At 47.0% G+C, this 20,487-nt stretch overlaps 1 protein-coding gene across 1 annotated transcript in view; it reads left to right on the plus strand.

Moving 5' to 3' along the window:
• Positions 1-3,435: 3,435 nt before the first annotated feature.
• Positions 3,436-20,487, plus strand: part of LOC306761178 (uncharacterized protein) — a 116,470-nt gene continuing 99,418 nt past the window's right edge. Inside the window, exons 1-3 of the mRNA XM_079247276.1 lie at positions 3,436-3,555; positions 5,081-5,255; positions 5,421-5,595. Coding sequence (XP_079103402.1) covers positions 3,551-3,555; positions 5,081-5,255; positions 5,421-5,595 — 355 coding nt within the window. The 5' untranslated portion in view covers positions 3,436-3,550. The remainder of the gene's footprint in view (positions 3,556-5,080; positions 5,256-5,420; positions 5,596-20,487) is intronic.

Here is a 20,487-nt window from a genome sequence, read left to right on the forward strand (position 1 = left end):
CCAGGGATCTATCACGTGGAGCACCAAATATATTTGATCTCCTAAACCTTGTGATTCTGTCAAAAATCATGAAGTCTGGCGTCGTTCATCGTTCAACAAGGAAGTGGAGGGCTGCATAGAAAAGATGTAATAAACAGTAGATTTTTTGGCTTCATCATCAACACAAAGGACATTATTGTCCTGAAAGCACGCTGAGATACTCGTGCTTCACAGTTTTTACTCCATTCAGTGCATCAATCCCTTTACTTATCAAACTGATCAATAGTTGTCATGTTTTGCCATGACACAGAGCATTTTTATGTGGTTTCTACTTGCTGTCAGTTCTCCTCCCCCCCCTCAACAGCGTGTTGCAAAGCCAACGTCTGCAGCTGCAGAAGCTTTCAGCCTCTGCTGTGGTTGATGCTGCAAATCGGCAGGCCAAACTCTTTTTAATTCACATGTAGCCTAACCTGATCTCCACTGGACAGGACCAGTAAAGTAACATTCTATTAACTAAAAATGCCAAGATTTCCCCCATTGTTTTGGTATAAAGAAGTACAAACATGTCCATCACAATGTTTACATGTAATGAAACTACTGTTTTAAAAGTGAAGGAAAGTCAGGACTTGAGTGGTGAGTGAGTGTGCAGATCTCAGAGGAAGGCAGCTCTGCGGGGAAGGTTTGGTCACAAATAGCAGACCCTGATCACATGATCTCAGGGGCCTGCTGAGGCATCAGGCTGAAAATAGGTCCCTGACTGCAATCTTTTAGAGCTCTATGTTAAAACCAAAATGTTTACACGCAGTCTGTCATGAAGAAAGCGCAGTGCTGCGAGCTTGCGACCTGAATACCTGGAAGATATAACCTTCTAGCAGTGATCTGGACAAGCTGAAGACATTCCCGCCATTTTTTAATGAAACCTTTGGCGGGTGGCTGGGGGTGGGCTGGGCACGGGCCCTGGGCTCCGGTGCTGTCCCCTGTCTCTCAGGGGTGGGGGCGGCTTCCGCTGGGGGGTGGGTTGGGCTGACCTAGATCTGCCGCTGCAGTGGGGGGCAGGTCCTTGCCCTGGTGTCTGGTGTAGAGCCCCGGGAACAAGATAGTTGAGGATGGTGTGTGTGTGTGTGTCTGTGTGTGTGTGTATGGGGGAGTGTAGTTGTGCATCAGTGCGTGGGGGGGTTGCAATGTGTGAATGGGGGAGTGTGTTGGGGCATGTATGTATGGGGATGAAGGGGTGGGGGTTTTGGGGAGTGTGATAGTACATGCGTGTGTGGGGGGTAGGGGGGTGCGTGTGTGCCTGTGTGTGAATGGGGTGGGGTGGGGGGGTGGGGGGGGGGGGGTAATGGGGGAGTGTGTTGGGGGCATGTATGTATGTGTGTGGGGAGTAGGGGGGTACATATGAGGGAGAGGTGTGGTGTGGTTGGGGGTAGGGGCTTGTGTATGAGGAGTTTCGTGTTAATTGCATGGGAGGTAGGGGTTCTTATATAGAGGAGTGTAGGGGTGCATGTAGGTGTAGTGGTAAGTGTGTATGGGGCGGGGGGTTAGAAAGGGGGTAGGATTGAAGTGAGAGCGGTGAGGAGTTGTGGTGGTTTGTTCTAGGGTAGGTAGAATGGGAAGGGGTGTTTTTTTGTGGTGTGAGTGGGATGTAGGGTTTTGGAGGGTGGACAGGGTTAGGACTAAATGTTTGGGCTTGTTTGTGTCAGAATAGGTGTGTATGTAGGTGTGTAGATGTGTGTCTTTACCAGGCTGATGGTGAGGGAGTGTGAAAGTATTGGTGCATAGATGAGGAGGGAATGCAACGTGTCTCCGGGTGGAGGAGTGTCCTGGGGATGTGGGGCAGTGGGTTCTTGGTCTCTCTCTCTCCTTCTGGGGGGTATGTTGGTGGCAGGGGGGGTGATGGGGTGGGTGTGGGTATGATGGAGTGTGCATGTGTATAAGGAGGAGTGTGAATATGGATGGAGGGAGTGTAGGGAGGTGTTGTAGAGTGGAGGTGAGTTGGGAGAGTGCGCGATGGGGCGTGTTCTTGAATAAATGGGGGAGTATATTAGTTGGGGGGCAGGGGGTTGGTTGATGGCGCGTGTGTGGGTGGGTAGAGGTGGAGGGATTGGGTGGGAGGCGTAGGCACCTATAGGGGGCAGTGTAGGAGTGGAGGTGCAGGGATGGGTTGGGGTATGTGTGGAAGGAGTGGGTGATTGGAGAGGGAGCGGGGATGTGTGTGTGATGGGGTGTGTGTATAAAGAAGGGAGTATGTGAACGGGGGTGTGCATGTTGAGGTGTATATAGGGGGAGCTTGTGGGGGGGGGGGGGGGGGTGTGTTATGAGGTGTGTTTGTGTGTACGGGGGGGTCTGCGCTTGGGGGAAGCTACCAGTGGCCCGGGTCTTGGGGGTCCTCTTGGCATGCCTCCTGCCTTTATATGGGCGGGGCTACATTGTGTGGGCGGAGCCACACTGGCACAATCACTCTTCTCTGAACACGTTCCACTCTGTACATTCTGCATGTGACAGTCACTGAGTCGTCTGCAGGTTTATTTACTAACAGCTGCTGGTTTTCTTTCTGTGTTTCTCATTAATATTTAACTTTTTAGATTCATAGTTTAGTTACTATGTTTTTTTCCCCCTCTCTCTTTATCTCTCTCTCTTTCACTTTCTCTATGAGGTGCTTTCTCTTTTTTTCTCACAGAACACAGCATCCAGACCATCATTCTGCTGCTTAAATGCTGGACAAGACACCCACAAGTAAGAAAAAAAAATTAAACATGAAAAGACAGTTAAGACTAAATGAAAGGCATATATAATCATCTCCTGCACAGACCATGACACAAGTGAACTCAGCTCGGTGCCATTTTGAAATGATAAAACAGGAATGCAGCAGGGATTTGATATGAAGGGTGAAAACTTTACATGTGACACAAGCATCCCAAACTTTACAATCTCAGGGAGAAATCTGTCAGGACACGAACAAGAACTTCAGTCTTTTACGTCTTTCAGCAGAAAAAAAATGTCATTGCAATGATCAGAGTAACTTTTATCCCTTTACAAGTTATTTTAAATGCACATACATGTACATTTCCACATATGTGTAGTGATCCTGAGTACCTGAACTGACTCACACCATAAGTCAGATCTATTCAGGGGCCTGATTGTATCTCTGGAGGGCCAGTTCTGGACCTCAAGCCATATATTTGGCATCCCTGCTAGTGGAGGGAATAATAATAACAAACTCCTCGATAATGATGTTAAATATTTCCACACAGTGACGGCATCATCGTCTCCTTCGCCGTTCATATCCTAAACGTGCACAAGCACGTGTCCAGCAGGAGAAAATGGAGAGAAATCAGAGCCACGCCACAGACAACCAGAGGAGGTGTGAAAGTTTAGCCGAGCAAATGAGGAGACGAGAACAGGAAGAGACAAAAAGCTGTCGAGGAAACGAGACAGAAAGGCAGACGTGTTAGTATGATGAGAGCCATGGAGGTGTTCAGGCACCACTGACAGACTTCTCTTCTCATACTGACGTAAAAGACCTGCACTTTGACTCTGATCGTGAGAGACGGGACGGAACTTTGTCTGCAACATGGGGTGAGTTGTTTTCTACGCTTTCAATGCTGATGTTTCTATATTTCAGTGGGTTTTCATTGTGTCCAGAGCTGCTGCAGCTTCCTGCCAACGCTGAGCCAACAGGCTGTGTGTTCAGTCAGAGCAGGGCCGATGCAGCTTCATACACTGACAAGCCAACACTTGTGTCCTGCTCTGATCTGCAGCCTCTGCAGAAAACAGATGCTTCAGAAAGATCATGTCAGTCAGGCGGACATGTTCTCACCCGACAGGTGCAGTCCTTATTAGGAAGCGTCGAGCTGAGCACAGGAAGTGGTCACAACATGAAAACTTTTCAAACAGGAAGTAAAGATTTTCCAAAGACTTCACGAGCTGCAGAAAGCAAACTTTAAACGCAGTACTTTCAGACATGAGGTGCGAGTTTGACGCCCAGACACATCAACTGTTTTCCTCTTTATTTCCAGTCAGCAGGAAAGAAACGCCTGTTTTTCTGCTCATTTAGGCAAAATAGCAGCTGAAGTTAAAATAAGTCTGTTAGGATGAAAAACCAAACTTTGTTTGCAAGCACACATCGTTTGAAGACCGATCTACTGCAGCACAGTGAGAGAAACCAGCCGCAAGTTGTTTCAAGAGGAAGTTCCACTTCTCAGCACTGATGTCATAAAGAGCCTCCACATGCTCGGGTCTCAGCTTATGTTCAGATGAAAACACAACTTTTCTCCATCCTGCAAACTCTCCAGCGGGTAAATAATATCAATTCCAAAAGTCTGTTTGTAAAAAAAACTAAATCATTTGTGCTGTGATCCTGCGAGCATCATGACCTCCTCGTTAACATGGTGCAGGTGTTATTTACAAATGCAGTAGGTCTCTCAAAGCTTATGGACCACAAGGATTTACAGTAGCGGGAGTAGAAGGTTCGGTCCGGGGGCCAAAACTCCTGATCTCCTGGAAATCTTCCGCTCGGATTGTCCATTAGACCGAGGATGATATCCTGAGGTCAGAGTCACAGCGACCCCAATAAGCAGAGCAAAGCGCGCCAGAACCGGGAAATAAACCATTTCTTCTGGTAGACCAAGTTCTGCAAGATGTTTTCAAAATCACTACGGGTGGCAGGATACCAGGGAAAGGGACCAGAATCCATCCACCAATATCCAGCTCAGGTTCCAGAACCAGAACCAGAACCTGAACCTGAACCAGAACCTGAACCAGAGCCAGAGCCAGAGCCAGAGCCAGAGCCAGAGCCAGAGCCAGAACCGGAACCGGAACCAGAGCCAGAGCCAGAGCCAGAGCCAGAACCGGAACCAGAGCCAAAACCTGAACCAGAACCTGAACCTGAAACTGAACCTGAACCTGAACCAGAACCAGAGCCAGAGCCAGAGTCAGAACCAGAGCCAGAGCCAGAGCAAGAACCAGAACCAGAACCAGAACCAGAACCAGAACCTTACCATCTGAAGAGGAAAAGTGAAATTCCAGATGTGTACTTGTGTGAAATGAGTGTGTGGATCAGAGATGACTCCTTCCGGCTTTCCTGTCTGCGTTTCCTCTCCAGGGAGTCCAGCCTCTGCCAGGTGAGAGCGACGGTCATGCTGTATGACGACAGCAACAAGCGCTGGATTCCTGCAGGCTCTGACCCGAGTTCTTCCATCAGCCGGGTCCATGTCTTCCACAACCCTGCAGCCAACACCTTCAGAGTGGTGGGACGCAAAATGCAAGCCGACCAGCAGGTATGAGACCAGCTGGGCGTTGACCTCCATGACCCCTCGTGGTGCCCAGCATCCAGCTGCTTTTCTTCATGTCTGATTCCGTCTGAATGTGTGAATAACATGTTAGATATAACTTCATGGCAGAGTCAGCTTCCTCTCCTCCTCTCCTGTCCTGCTGTGAGTCAGGTGGTGATCAACTGTCCCATCTTAAAAGGGATGAAGTACAACCAGGCCACGCCAAGCTTCCACCAGTGGAGGGATCCCAAACAGGTGTGGGGCTTGAACTTTGGGAGCAAAGAAGATGCGGCTTCTTTTGCAAGCTGCATGATGCAGGCATTACAGACCCTGAACGCACCACCAGGTAAACACGCCACACCACCAGGAGCTGTTGCCACAGCAACACTGTCTGAGTTGCTGGATGTGAAGCTGCCACGGGTCTCAACTTTCCAACAACCTCACATGTACGCTGACTTTAAAGTATTTATTCCTTTTTAGACTTTAAGAAGATTAATCTAAGCTGCAGCTTCACAGAGAATGTGTAGATTTGGAGAACCAATCACAATCTACCTGGAAGCGATGTAGGGCACAGCCGTCAGACTACTGACTCAGCTGCATTACGTTCAGACAAAGATAAACTCTTTTACATCGGAGCAAGTTAAAAACACTGTCAGAAAAAGGACATGAGTATGTTGTTCAAAGCAACACAGACAGGTGAAACCTGGACAAATCACCTGTCCACCACAGGACCAAGACAGAGACCACCATCATCACCCCTACAGTCCCATCACACACACTGAGTTAATAACACGCCGTCCTACAGTCCCATTACACACACTGACTTAATAACACACCGTCCTACAGTCCCATCACACACACTGAGTTAATAACACGCCGTCCTACAGTCCCATCACACACTGAGTTAATAACACACCGTCCTACAGTCCCATCACACACTGAGTTAATAACACACCGTCCTACAGTCCCATCACACACTGAGTTAATAACACGCCGTCATACAGTCCCATCACACACACTGAGTTAATAACACACCGTCCTACAGTCCAATCACATCCTGAGTTAATAACACACCGTCCTACAGTCCCATCACATACTGAGTTAATAACACACCGTCCTACAGTCCCATCACATCCTGAGTTAATGACACACCGTCCTACAGTCCCATCACATACTGAGTTAATAACACGCCGTCCTACAGTCCCATCACACAGACTGAGTTAATAACACGCCGTCCTACAGTCCCATCACACACACTGAGTTAATAACACGCCGTCCTACAGTCCCATCACACAGACTGAGTTAATAACACGCCGTCCTACAGTCCCATCACATCCTGAGTTAATAACACACCGTCCTACAGTCCCATCACATACTGAGTTAATAACACACCGTCCTACAGTCCCATCACACACACTGAGTTAATAACACGCCGTCCTACAGTCCCATCACACACACTGAGTTAATAACACGCCGTCCTACAGTCCCATCACACACTGAGTTAATAACACACCGTCCTACAGTCCCATCACACATACTGAGTTAATAACACACCGTCCTACAGTCCCATCACACACACTGAGTTAATAACACGCCGTCCTACAGTCCCATCACACACACTGAGTTAATAACACACCGTCCTACAGTCCCATCACACACTGAGTTAATAACACGCCGTCCTACAGTCCCATCACACACACTGAGTTAATAACACACCGTCCTACAGTCCCATCACACACTGAGTTAATAACACACCGTCCTATAGTCCCATCACACACTGAGTTAATAACACGCCGTCCTACAGTCCCATCACACACACTGAGTTAATAACACGCCGTCCTACAGTCCCATCACACACTCAGTTAATAACACGCCGTCCTACAGTCCCATCACACACACTGAGTTAATAACACGCCATCCTACAGTCCCATCACACACTGAGTTAATAACACGCCGTCCTACAGTCCCATCACATCCTGAGTTAATAACACACCGTCCTACAGTCCCATCACACACTGAGTTAATAACACACCGTCCTACAGTCCCATCACACACACTGAGTTAATAACACGCCGTCCTACAGTCCCATCACACACACTGAGTTAATAACACACCGTCCTACAGTCCCATCACATACTGAGTTAATAACACACCGTCCTACAGTCCCATCACATACTGAGTTAATAACACGCCGTCCTACAGTCCCATCACACACACTGAGTTAATAACACACCGTCCTACAGTCCCATCACATCCTGAGTTAATAACACACCGTCCTACAGTCCCATCACATACTGAGTTAATAACACACCGTCCTACAGTCCCATCAGACACTGAGTTAATAACACAAAGTCCTACAGTCCCATCACACACTGAGTTAATAACACACCGTCCTACAGTCCCATCACACACTGAGTTAACACACCGTCCTACAGTCCCATCACACACACTGAGTTAATAACACACCGTCCTACAGTCCAATCACATCCTGAGTTAATAACACGCCGTCCTACACTCCCATCACACACACTGAGTTAATAACACACCGTCCTACAGTCCCATCACACACACTGAGTTAATAACACGCCGTCATACAGTCCCATCACACACACTGAGTTAATAACACACCGTCCTACAGTCCAATCACATCCTGAGTTAAAACACACCGTCCTACAGTCCCATCACATACTGAGTTAATAACACGCCGTCCTACAGTCCCATCACACACTGAGTTAATTACACGCCGTCCTACAGTCCCATCACACAGACTGAGTTAATAACACGCTGTCCTACAGTCCCATCACACACACTGAGTTAATAACACGCCGTCCTACAGTCCCATCACATCCTGAGTTAATAACACACCGTCCTACAGTCCCATCACACACTGAGTTAATTACACGCCGTCCTACAGTCCCATCACACACTGAGTTAATTACACGCCGTCCTACAGTCCCATCACATACTGAGTTAATAACACACCGTCCTACAGTCCCATCACACACTGAGTTAATTACACGCCGTCCTACAGTCCCATCACACACTGAGTTAATTACACGCCGTCCTACAGTCCCATCACATACTGAGTTAATAACACACCGTCCTACAGTCCCATCACACACACTGAGTTAATAACACGCCGTCCTACAGTCCCATCACACAGACTGAGTTAATAACACGCCGTCCTACAGTCCCATCACACACACTGAGTTAATAACACGCCGTCCTACAGTCCCATCACACACTGAGTTAATAACACACCGTCCTACAGTCCCATCACACACACTCAGTTAATAACACGCCGTCCTACAGTCCCATCACACACACTGAGTTAATAACACGCCGTCCTACAGTCCCATCACATCCTGAGTTAATAACACACCGTCCTACAGTCCCATCACACACTGAGTTAATAACACACCGTCCTACAGTCCCATCACACACACTGAGTTAATAACACGCCGTCCTACAGTCCCATCACACACACTGAGTTAATAACACACCGTCCTACAGTCCCATCACATCCTGAGTTAATAACACACCGTCCTACAGTCCCATCACATACTGAGTTAATAACACACCGTCCTACAGTCCCATCAGACACTGAGTTAATAACACAAAGTCCTACAGTCCCATCACACACTGAGTTAATAACACACCGTCCTACAGTCCCATCACATCCTGAGTTAATAACACACCGTCCTACAGTCCCATCACATACTGAGTTAATAACACACCGTCCTACAGTCCCATCAGACACTGAGTTAATAACACAAAGTCCTACAGTCCCATCACACACTGAGTTAATAACACGCCGTCCTACAGTCCCATCACACACACTGAGTTAATAACACAAAGTCCTACAGTCCCATCACACACTGAGTTAATAACACACCGTCCTACAGTCCCATCACACACACTGAGTTAATAACACACCGTCCTACAGTCACATCACACACACTGAGTTAATAACACACCGTCCTACAGTCACATCACACACACTGAGTTAACACACCGTCCTACAGTCCCATCACACACTGAGTTAATAACACACCGTCCTACAGTCCCATCACACACTGAGTTAACACACCGTCCTACAGTCCCATCACATACTGAGTTAATAACACACCGTCCTACAGTCCCATCACACACTGAGTTAATAACACACCGTCCTACAGTCCCATCACACACTGAGTTAATGACACACCGTCGTACAGTCCCATCACACACACTGAGTTAATAACACGCCGTCCTACAGTCACATCACATACTGAGTTAATAACACACCGTCCTACAGTCCCATCACACATACTGAGTTAATAACACGCCGTCCTACAGTCACATCACACACACACTGAGTTAATAACACGCCGTCCTACAATCACATCACACACACACTGAGTTAATAACACACCGTCCTACAGTTACATCACACACACTGAGTTAATAACACGCCGTCCTACAGTCCCATCACACATACTGAGTTAATAACACGCCGTCCTACAGTCACATCACATACTGAGTTAATAACACACCGTCCTACAGTCCCATCACACACACTGAGTTAATAACACACCGTCCTACAGTCACATCACACACTGAGTTAATAACACACCGTCCTACAGTCCCATCACACACTGAGTTAACACACCGTCCTACAGTCCCATCACATACTGAGTTAATAACACGCCGTCCTACAGTCCCATCACACACTGAGTTAACACACCGTCCTACAGTCCCATCACATACTGAGTTAATGACACACCGTCCTACAGTCACATCACACACTGAGTTAATAACACACCGTCCTACAGTCCCATCACACACTGAGTTAATAACACACCGTCCTACAGTCCCATCACACACTGAGTTAATAACACACCGTCCTACAGTCCCATCACACACTGAGTTAATAACACACCGTCCTACAGTCCCATCACACACTGAGTTAATAACACACCGTCCTACAGTCCCATCACACACACTGAGTTAATGACTCGCCGTCCTACAGTCCCATCACACACTGAGTTAATAACACACCGTCCTACAGTCCCATCACACACTGAGTTAACACACCGTCCTACAGTCCCATCACATACTGAGTTAATAACACGCCGTCCTACAGTCCCATCACACACTGAGTTAACACACCGTCCTACAGTCCCATCACATACTGAGTTAATAACACACCGTCCTACAGTCACATCACACACTGAGTTAATAACACACCGTCCTACAGTCCCATCACACACTGAGTTAATAACACACCGTCCTACAGTCCCATCACACACACTGAGTTAATGACTCGCCGTCCTACAGTCCCATCACACACTGAGTTAATAACACACCGTCCTACAGTCCCATCACACACTGAGTTAATAACACACCGTCCTACAGTCCCATCACACACACTGAGTTAATAACACACCGTCCTACAGTCCCATCACACACTGAGTTAATAACACACCGTCCTACAGTCCCATCACACACACTGAGTTAATAACACGCCGTCCTACAGTCCCATCACACACACTGAGTTAATAACACACCGTCCTACAGTCCCATCACACACACTGAGTTAATAACACGCCGTCCTACAGTCCCATCACAAACACTGAGTTAATAACACACCGTCCTACAGTCCCATCACACACTGAGTTAACACACCGTCCTACAGTCCCATCACATACTGAGTTAATAACACGCCGTCCTACAGTCCCATCACACACACTGAGTTAATAACACGCCGTCCTACAGTCCCATCACACACACTGAGTTAATATCACGCCGTCCTACAGTCACATCACACACTGAGTTAATAACACGCCGTCCTACAGTCCCATCACACACTGAGTTAATAACACGCCGTCCTACAGTCCCATCACACACACTGAGTTAATGACTCGCCGTCCTACAGTCCCATCACACACTGAGTTAATAACACACCGTCCTACAGTCCCATCACACACACTGAGTTAATAACACGCCGTCCTACAGTCCCATCACACACACTGAGTTAATAACACACCGTCCTACAGTCCCATCACACACACTGAGTTAATAACACGCCGTCCTACAGTCCCATCACAAACACTGAGTTAATAACACACCGTCCTACAGTCCCATCACACACTGAGTTAACACACCGTCCTACAGTCCCATCACATACTGAGTTAATGACACGCCGTCCTACAGTCCCATCACACACACTGAGTTAATAACACGCAGTCCTACAGTCCCATCACACACACTGAGTTAATATCACGCCGTCCTACAGTCACATCACACACTGAGTTAATAACACGCCGTCCTACAGTCCCATCACACACTGAGTTAATAACACGCCGTCCTACAGTCCCATCACATACTGAGTTAATAACACGCCGTCCTACAGTCACATCACACACACTGAGTTAATAACACACCGTCCTACAGTCCCATCACACACACTGAGTTAATAACACACCGTCCTACAGTCCCATCACACACACTGAGTTAATAACACGCCGTCCTACAGTCCCATCACACACTGAGTTAATAACACGCCGTCCTACAGTCCCCTCACATACTGAGTTAATAACACACCGTCCTACAGTCCCATCACACACACTGAGTTAATAACACACCGTCCTACAGTCCCATCACACACACTGAGTTAATAACACGCCGTCCTACAGTCCCATCACACACTGAGTTAATAACACGCCGTCCTACAGTCCCATCACACACACTGAGTTAATAACACGCCGTCCTACAGTCCCATCACATACTGAGTTAATAACATACGGTTCTACAGTCCCATCACACACTGAGTTAATAACACACCGTCCTACAGTCCAATCACACACACTGAGTTAATAACACACCGTCCTACAGTCACATCACTAACACTGAGTTAATAACACACCGTCCTACAGTCACATCACACACACTGAGTTAATAACCCACCGTCCTACAGTCACATCACAAACACTGAGTTAATAACAAACCGTCCTACAGTCACATCACACACACTGTGTTAATAACACACCGTCCTACAGTCACATCACTAACACTGAGTTAATAACACACCGTCCTACAGTCACATCACACACACTGAGTTAATAACACGCCGTCCTACAGTCCCATCACATACTGAGTTAACAACACACCGTCCTACAGTCCCATCACACACTGAGTTAATAACACACCGTCCTACAGTCCCATCACACACTGAGTTAATAACACACCGTCCTACAGTCCCATCACACACACTGAGTTAATAACACGCCGTCCTACAGTCCCATCACACACTGAGTTAATAACACACCGTCCTACAGTCCCATCACACACACTGAGTTAATAACACACCGTCCTACAGTCACATCACACACTGAGTTAATAACACACCGTCCTACAGTCCCATCACACACTGAGTTAACACACCGTCCTACAGTCCCATCACATACTGAGTTAATAACACGCCGTCCTACAGTCCCATCACACACTGAGTTAACACACCGTCCTACAGTCCCATCACATACTGAGTTAATAACACACCGTCCTACAGTCACATCACACACTGAGTTAATTACACACCGTCCTACAGTCCCATCACACACTGAGTTAATAACACACCGTCCTACAGTCCCATCACACACACTGAGTTAATGACTCGCCGTCCTACAGTCCCATCACACACTGAGTTAATAACACACCGTCCTACAGTCCCATCACACACACTGAGTTAATAACACGCCGTCCTACAGTCCCATCACAAACACTGAGTTAATAACACACCGTCCTACAGTCCCATCACACACTGAGTTAACACACCGTCCTACAGTCCCATCACATACTGAGTTAATAACACACCGTCCTACAGTCCCATCACACACTGAGTTAATAACACACCGTCCTACAGTCCCATCACACACTGAGTTAATAACACACCGTCCTACAGTCCCATCACACACACTGAGTTAATGACACGCCGTCCTACAGTCCCATCACACACTGAGTTAATAACACACCGTCCTACAGTCCCATCACACACACTGAGTTAATAACACGCCATCCTACAGTCCCATCACACACACTGAGTTAATAACACACCGTCCTACAGTCCCATCACACACACTGAGTTAATAACACGCCGTCCTACAGTCCCATCACAAACACTGAGTTAATAACACACCGTCCTACAGTCACATCACATACTGAGTTAATAAGACACCGTCCTACAGTCCCATCACACACTGAGTTAATAACACACCGTCCTACAGTCCCATCACACACTGAGTTAATAACACGCCGTCCTACAGTCCCATCACACACTGAGTTAATAACACGCCTTCCTACAGTCCCATCACACACACTGAGTTAATGACACACCGTCCTACAGTCACATCACATACTGAGTTAATAACACGCCGTCCTACAGTCCCATCACACACATTGAGTTAATAACACGCCGTCCTACAGTCACATCACATAATGAGTTAATAACACACCGTCCTACAGTCCCATCACACACACTGAGTTAATAACACGCCGTTCTACAGTCCCATCACACACACTGAGTTAATAACACACCGTCCTGCAGTCCCATCACACATACTGAGTTAATAACACGCCGTCCTACAGTCACATCACACACACTGAGTTAATAACACACCGTCCTACAGTCCCATCACACACTGAGTTAATAACACACCGTCCTGCAGTCCCATCACACATACTGAGTTAATAACACGCCGTCCTACAGTCACATCACACACACTGAGTTAATAACACACCGTCCTACAGTCCCATCACACACTGAGTTATTAACACGCCGTCCTACAGTCCCATCACACACACTGAGTTAATAACACGCCGTCCTACAGTCCCATCACACACTGAGTTAATAACACGCCGTCCTACAACAACATCACACACTGAGTTATTAACACGCCGTCCTACAGTCCCATCACACACACTGAGTTAATAACACACCGTCCTACAGTCCCATCACACACTGAGTTAATAACACGCCGTCCTACAGTCCCATCACACACTGAGTTAATAACACGCCGTTCTACAGTCACATCACACACTGAGTTAAAAACACGCCGTCCTACAGTCACATCACACACTGAGTTAATAACACGCCGTTCTACAGTCACATCACACACTGAGTTAATAACACGCCGTCCTACAGTCCCATCACACACTGAGTTAACACACCGTCCTACAGTCCCATCACATACTGAGTTAATGACACGCCGTCCTACAGTCACATCACACACTGAGTTAATAACACACCGTCCTACAGTCCCATCACACACACTGAGTTAATGACACGCCGTCCTACAGTCCCATCACACACTGAGTTAATAACACACCGTCCTACAGTCCCATCACACACACTGAGTTAATAACACGCCGTCCTACAGTCCCATCACACACACTGAGTTAATAACACACCGTCCTACAGTCCCATCACACACACTGAGTTAATAACACGCCGTCCTACAGTCCCATCACAAACACTGAGTTAATAACACACCGTCCTACAGTCACATCACATACTGAGTTAATAAGACACCGTCCTACAGTCCCATCAGACACACTGAGTTAATAACACACCGTCCTACAGTCCCATCACCCACACTGAGTTAATAACACACCGTCCTACAGTCCCATCACACACACTGAGTTAATAACACACCGTCCTACAGTCACATCACATACTGAGTTAATGAGACACCGTCCTACAGTCCCATCAGACACACTGAGTTAATAACACACCGTCCTACAGTCCCATCACCCACACTGAGTTAATAACACACCGTCCTACAGTCCCATCACACACACTGAGTTAATAACACGCCGTCCTACAGGCACATCACACACACTGAGTTAATAACACGCCGTCCTACAGTCCCATCACATACTGAGTTAATAACACGCCGTCCTACAGTCACATCACACACACTGAGTTAATAACACACCGTCCTACAGTCACATCACACACTGAGTTAATAATACGCCGTCCTACAGTCCCATCACACACACTGAGTTAATAACACGCCGTCCTACAGTCCCATCACACACACTGAGTTAATGACACACCGTCCTACAGTCACATCACATACTGAGTTAATAACACGCCGTCCTACAGTCCCATCACACACATTGAGTTAATAACACGCCGTCCTACAGTCACATCACATAATGAGTTAATAACACACCGTCCTACAGTCCCATCACACATACTGAGTTAATAACACGCCGTCCTACAGTCACATCACACACACTGAGTTAATAACACACCGTCCTACAGTCCCATCACACACTGAGTTAATAACACACTGTCCTGCAGTCCCATCACACATACTGAGTTAATAACACGCCGTCCTACAGTCCCATCACAAACACTGAGTTAATAACACACCGTCCTACAGTCACATCACATACTGAGTTAATAACACACCGTCCTACAGTCCCATCACACACTGAGTTAATAACACACCGTCCTGCAGTCCCATCACACATACTGAGTTAATAACACGCCGTCCTACAGTCACATCACACACTGAGTTAATAACACGCCGTCCTACAGTCCCATCACACACTGAGTTAACACACCGTCCTACAGTCCCATCACATACTGAGTTAATGACACGCCGTCCTACAGTCACATCACACACTGAGTTAATTACACACCGTCCTACAGTCCCATCACACACTGAGTTAATAACACACCGTCCTACAGTCCCATCACACACACTGAGTTAATGACTCGCCGTCCTACAGTCCCATCACACACTGAGTTAATAACACACCGTCCTACAGTCCCATCACACACACTGAGTTAATAACACGCCGTCCTACAGTCCCATCACAAACACTGAGTTAATAACACACCGTCCTACAGTCCCATCACACACTGAGTTAACACACCGTCCTACAGTCCCATCACATACTGAGTTAATAACACACCGTCCTACAGTCCCATCACACACTGAGTTAATAACACACCGTCCTACAGTCCCATCACACACTGAGTTAATAACACACCGTCCTACAGTCCCATCACACACACTGAGTTAATGACACGCCGTCCTACAGTCCCATCACACACTGAGTTAATAACACACCGTCCTACAGTCCCATCACACACACTGAGTTAATAACACGCCGTCCTACAGTCCCATCACACACACTGAGTTAATAACACACCGTCCTACAGTCCCATCACACACACTGAGTTAATAACACGCCGTCCTACAGTCCCATCACAAACACTGAGTTAATAACACACCGTCCTACAGTCACATCACATACTGAGTTAATAAGACACCGTCCTACAGTCCCATCACCCACACTGAGTTAATAACACACCGTCCTACAGTCCCATCACACACACTGAGTTAATAACACACCGTCCTACAGTCACATCACAAACACTGAGTTAATAACACGCCGTCCTACAGGCACATCACACACACTGAGTTAATAACACGCCGTCCTACAGTCCCATCACATACTGAGTTAATAACACGCCGTCCTACAGTCACATCACACACACTGAGTTAATAACACACCGTCCTACAGTCACATCACACACTGAGTTAATAATACTCCGTCCTACAGTCCCATCACACACACTGAGTTAATAACACGCCGTCCTACAGTCCCATCACACACACTGAGTTAATGACACACCGTCCTACAGTCACATCACATACTGAGTTAATAACACGCCGTCCTACAGTCCCATCACACACATTGAGTTAATAACACGCCGTCCTACAGTCACATCACATAATGAGTTAATAACACACCGTCCTACAGTCCCATCACACATACTGAGTTAATAACACGCCGTCCTACAGTCACATCACACACACTGAGTTAATAACACACCGTCCTACAGTCCCATCACACACTGAGTTAATAACACACCGTCCTGCAGTCCCATCACACATACTGAGTTAATAACACGCCGTCCTACAGTCACATCACACACACTGAGTTAATAACACACCGTCCTACAGTCCCATCACACACTGAGTTATTAACACGCCGTCCTACAGTCCCATCACACACACTGAGTTAATAACACGCCGTCCTACAGTCCCATCACACACACTGAGTTAATAACACACCGTCCTACAGTCCCATCACACACACTGAGTTAATAACACACCGTCCTACAGTCCCATCACACACTGAGTTAATAACACGCCGTCCTACAGTCCCATCACACACTGAGTTAATAACACGCCGTTCTACAGTCACATCACACACTGAGTTAAAAACACGCCGTCCTACAGTCACATCACACACTGAGTTAATAACACGCCGTTCTACAGTCACATCACACACTGAGTTAATAACACGCCGTCCTACAGTCACATCACACACTGAGTTAATAACACACCGTCCTACAGTCAAATCACACACTGAGTTAATGACACGCCGTCCTACAGTCACATCACATACTGAGTTAATAAGACACCGTCCTACAGTCCCATCACACACTGAGTTAATAACACGCCGTCCTACAGTCACATCACACACTGAGTTAATAACACACCGTCCTACAGTCCCATCACACACTGAGTTAATAACACGCCGTCCTACAATCCCATCACACACTGAGTTAATAACACGCCGTCCTACAGTCCCATCACACACTGAGTTAATAAAACACCGTCCTACAGTCACATCACACACTGAGTTAATAACACGCCGTCCTACAGTCCCATCACACAGACTGAGTTAATAACACGCCGTCCTACAGTCCCATCACACACTGAGTTAATAACACGCCGTACTACAGTCACATCACACACACTGAGTTAATAACAAACCGTCCTACAGTCCCATCACACACACTGAGTTAATAACACACCGTCCTACAGTCCCATCACACACACTGAGTTAATAACACGCCGTCCTACAGTCCCATCACAAACACTGAGTTAATAACACACCGTCCTACAGTCACATCACATACTGAGTTAATAACACACCGTCCTACAGTCCCATCACACACACTGAGTTAATAACACACCGTCCTACAGTCCCATCACACACACTGAGTTAATAACACACCGTCCTACAGTCACATCACAAACACTGAGTTAATAACACACCGTCCTACAGTCACATCACACACACTGAGTTAATAACAAACCGTCCTACAGTCCCATCACATACTGAGTTATTAACACGCAGTCCTACAGTCCCATCACACACACTGAGTTAATAACACGCCGTCCTACAGTCCCATCACACACACTGAGTTAATAACACACCGTCCTACAGTCCCATCACACACACTGAGTTAATAACACACCGTCCTACAGTCACATCACAAACACTGAGTTAATAACACACCGTCCTACAGTCACATCACACACACTGAGTTAATAACAAACCGTCCTGCAGTCCCATCACATACTGAGTTATTAACACGCCATCCTACAGTCCCATCACACACACTGAGTTAATAACACGCCGTCCTACAGTCCCATCACACACACTGAGTTAATAACACACCGTCCTACAGTCCCATCACACACTGAGTTAATAACACGCCGTTCTACGGTCACATCACATAATGAGTTAATAACACACCGTCCTACAGTCCCATCACACACACTGAGTTAATAACACGCCGTTCTACAGTCCCATCACACACACTGAGTTAATAACACACCGTCCTGCAGTCCCATCACACATACTGAGTTAATAACACGCCGGCCTACAGTCACATCACACACACTGAGTTAATAACACACCGTCCTACAGTCCCATCACACACTGAGTTAATAACACACCGTCCTGCAGTCCCATCACACATACTGAGTTAATAACACGCCGTCCTACAGTCACATCACACACACTGAGTTAATAACACACCGTCCTACAGTCCCATCACACACTGAGTTATTAACACGCCGTCCTACAGTCCCATCACACACACTGAGTTAATAACACGCCGTCCTACAGTCCCATCACACACACTGAGTTAATAACACACCGTCCTACAGTCCCATCACACACACTGAGTTAATAACACACCGTCCTACAGTCCCATCACACACTGAGTTAATAACACGCCGTTCTACAGTCACATCACACACTGAGTTAACACACCGTCCTACAGTCCCATCACATACTGAGTTAATAACACGCCGTCCTACAGTCCCATCACACACTGAGTTAACACACCGTCCTACAGTCCCATCACATACTGAGTTAATGACACACCGTCCTACAGTCACATCACACACTGAGTTAATAACACACCGTCCTACAGTCCCATCACACACTGAGTTAATAACACACCGTCCTACAGTCCCATCACACACTGAGTTAATAACACACCGTCCTACAGTCCCATCACACACTGAGTTAATAACACACCGTCCTACAGTCCCATCACACACTGAGTTAATAACACACCGTCCTACAGTCCCATCACACACACTGAGTTAATGACTCGCCGTCCTACAGTCCCATCACACACTGAGTTAATAACACACCGTCCTACAGTCCCATCACACACTGAGTTAACACACCGTCCTACAGTCCCATCACATACTGAGTTAATAACACGCCGTCCTACAGTCCCATCACACACTGAGTTAACACACCGTCCTACAGTCCCATCACATACTGAGTTAATAACACACCGTCCTACAGTCACATCACACACTGAGTTAATAACACACCGTCCTACAGTCCCATCACACACTGAGTTAATAACACACCGTCCTACAGTCCCATCACACACACTGAGTTAATGACTCGCCGTCCTACAGTCCCATCACACACTGAGTTAATAACACACCGTCCTACAGTCCCATCACACACTGAGTTAATAACACACCGTCCTACAGTCCCATCACACACACTGAGTTAATAACACACCGTCCTACAGTCCCATCACACACTGAGTTAATAACACACCGTCCTACAGTCCCATCACACACACTGAGTTAATAACACGCCGTCCTACAGTCCCATCACACACACTGAGTTAATAACACACCGTCCTACAGTCCCATCACACACACTGAGTTAATAACACGCCGTCCTACAGTCCCATCACAAACACTGAGTTAATAACACACCGTCCTACAGTCCCATCACACACTGAGTTAACACACCGTCCTACAGTCCCATCACATACTGAGTTAATAACACGCCGTCCTACAGTCCCATCACACACACTGAGTTAATAACACGCCGTCCTACA

This window comes from Telmatherina bonti, assembly GCF_933228915.1.
Source record: "Telmatherina bonti genome assembly, chromosome: 10".
Lineage (NCBI taxonomy): Eukaryota > Metazoa > Chordata > Actinopteri > Atheriniformes > Telmatherinidae > Telmatherina > Telmatherina bonti.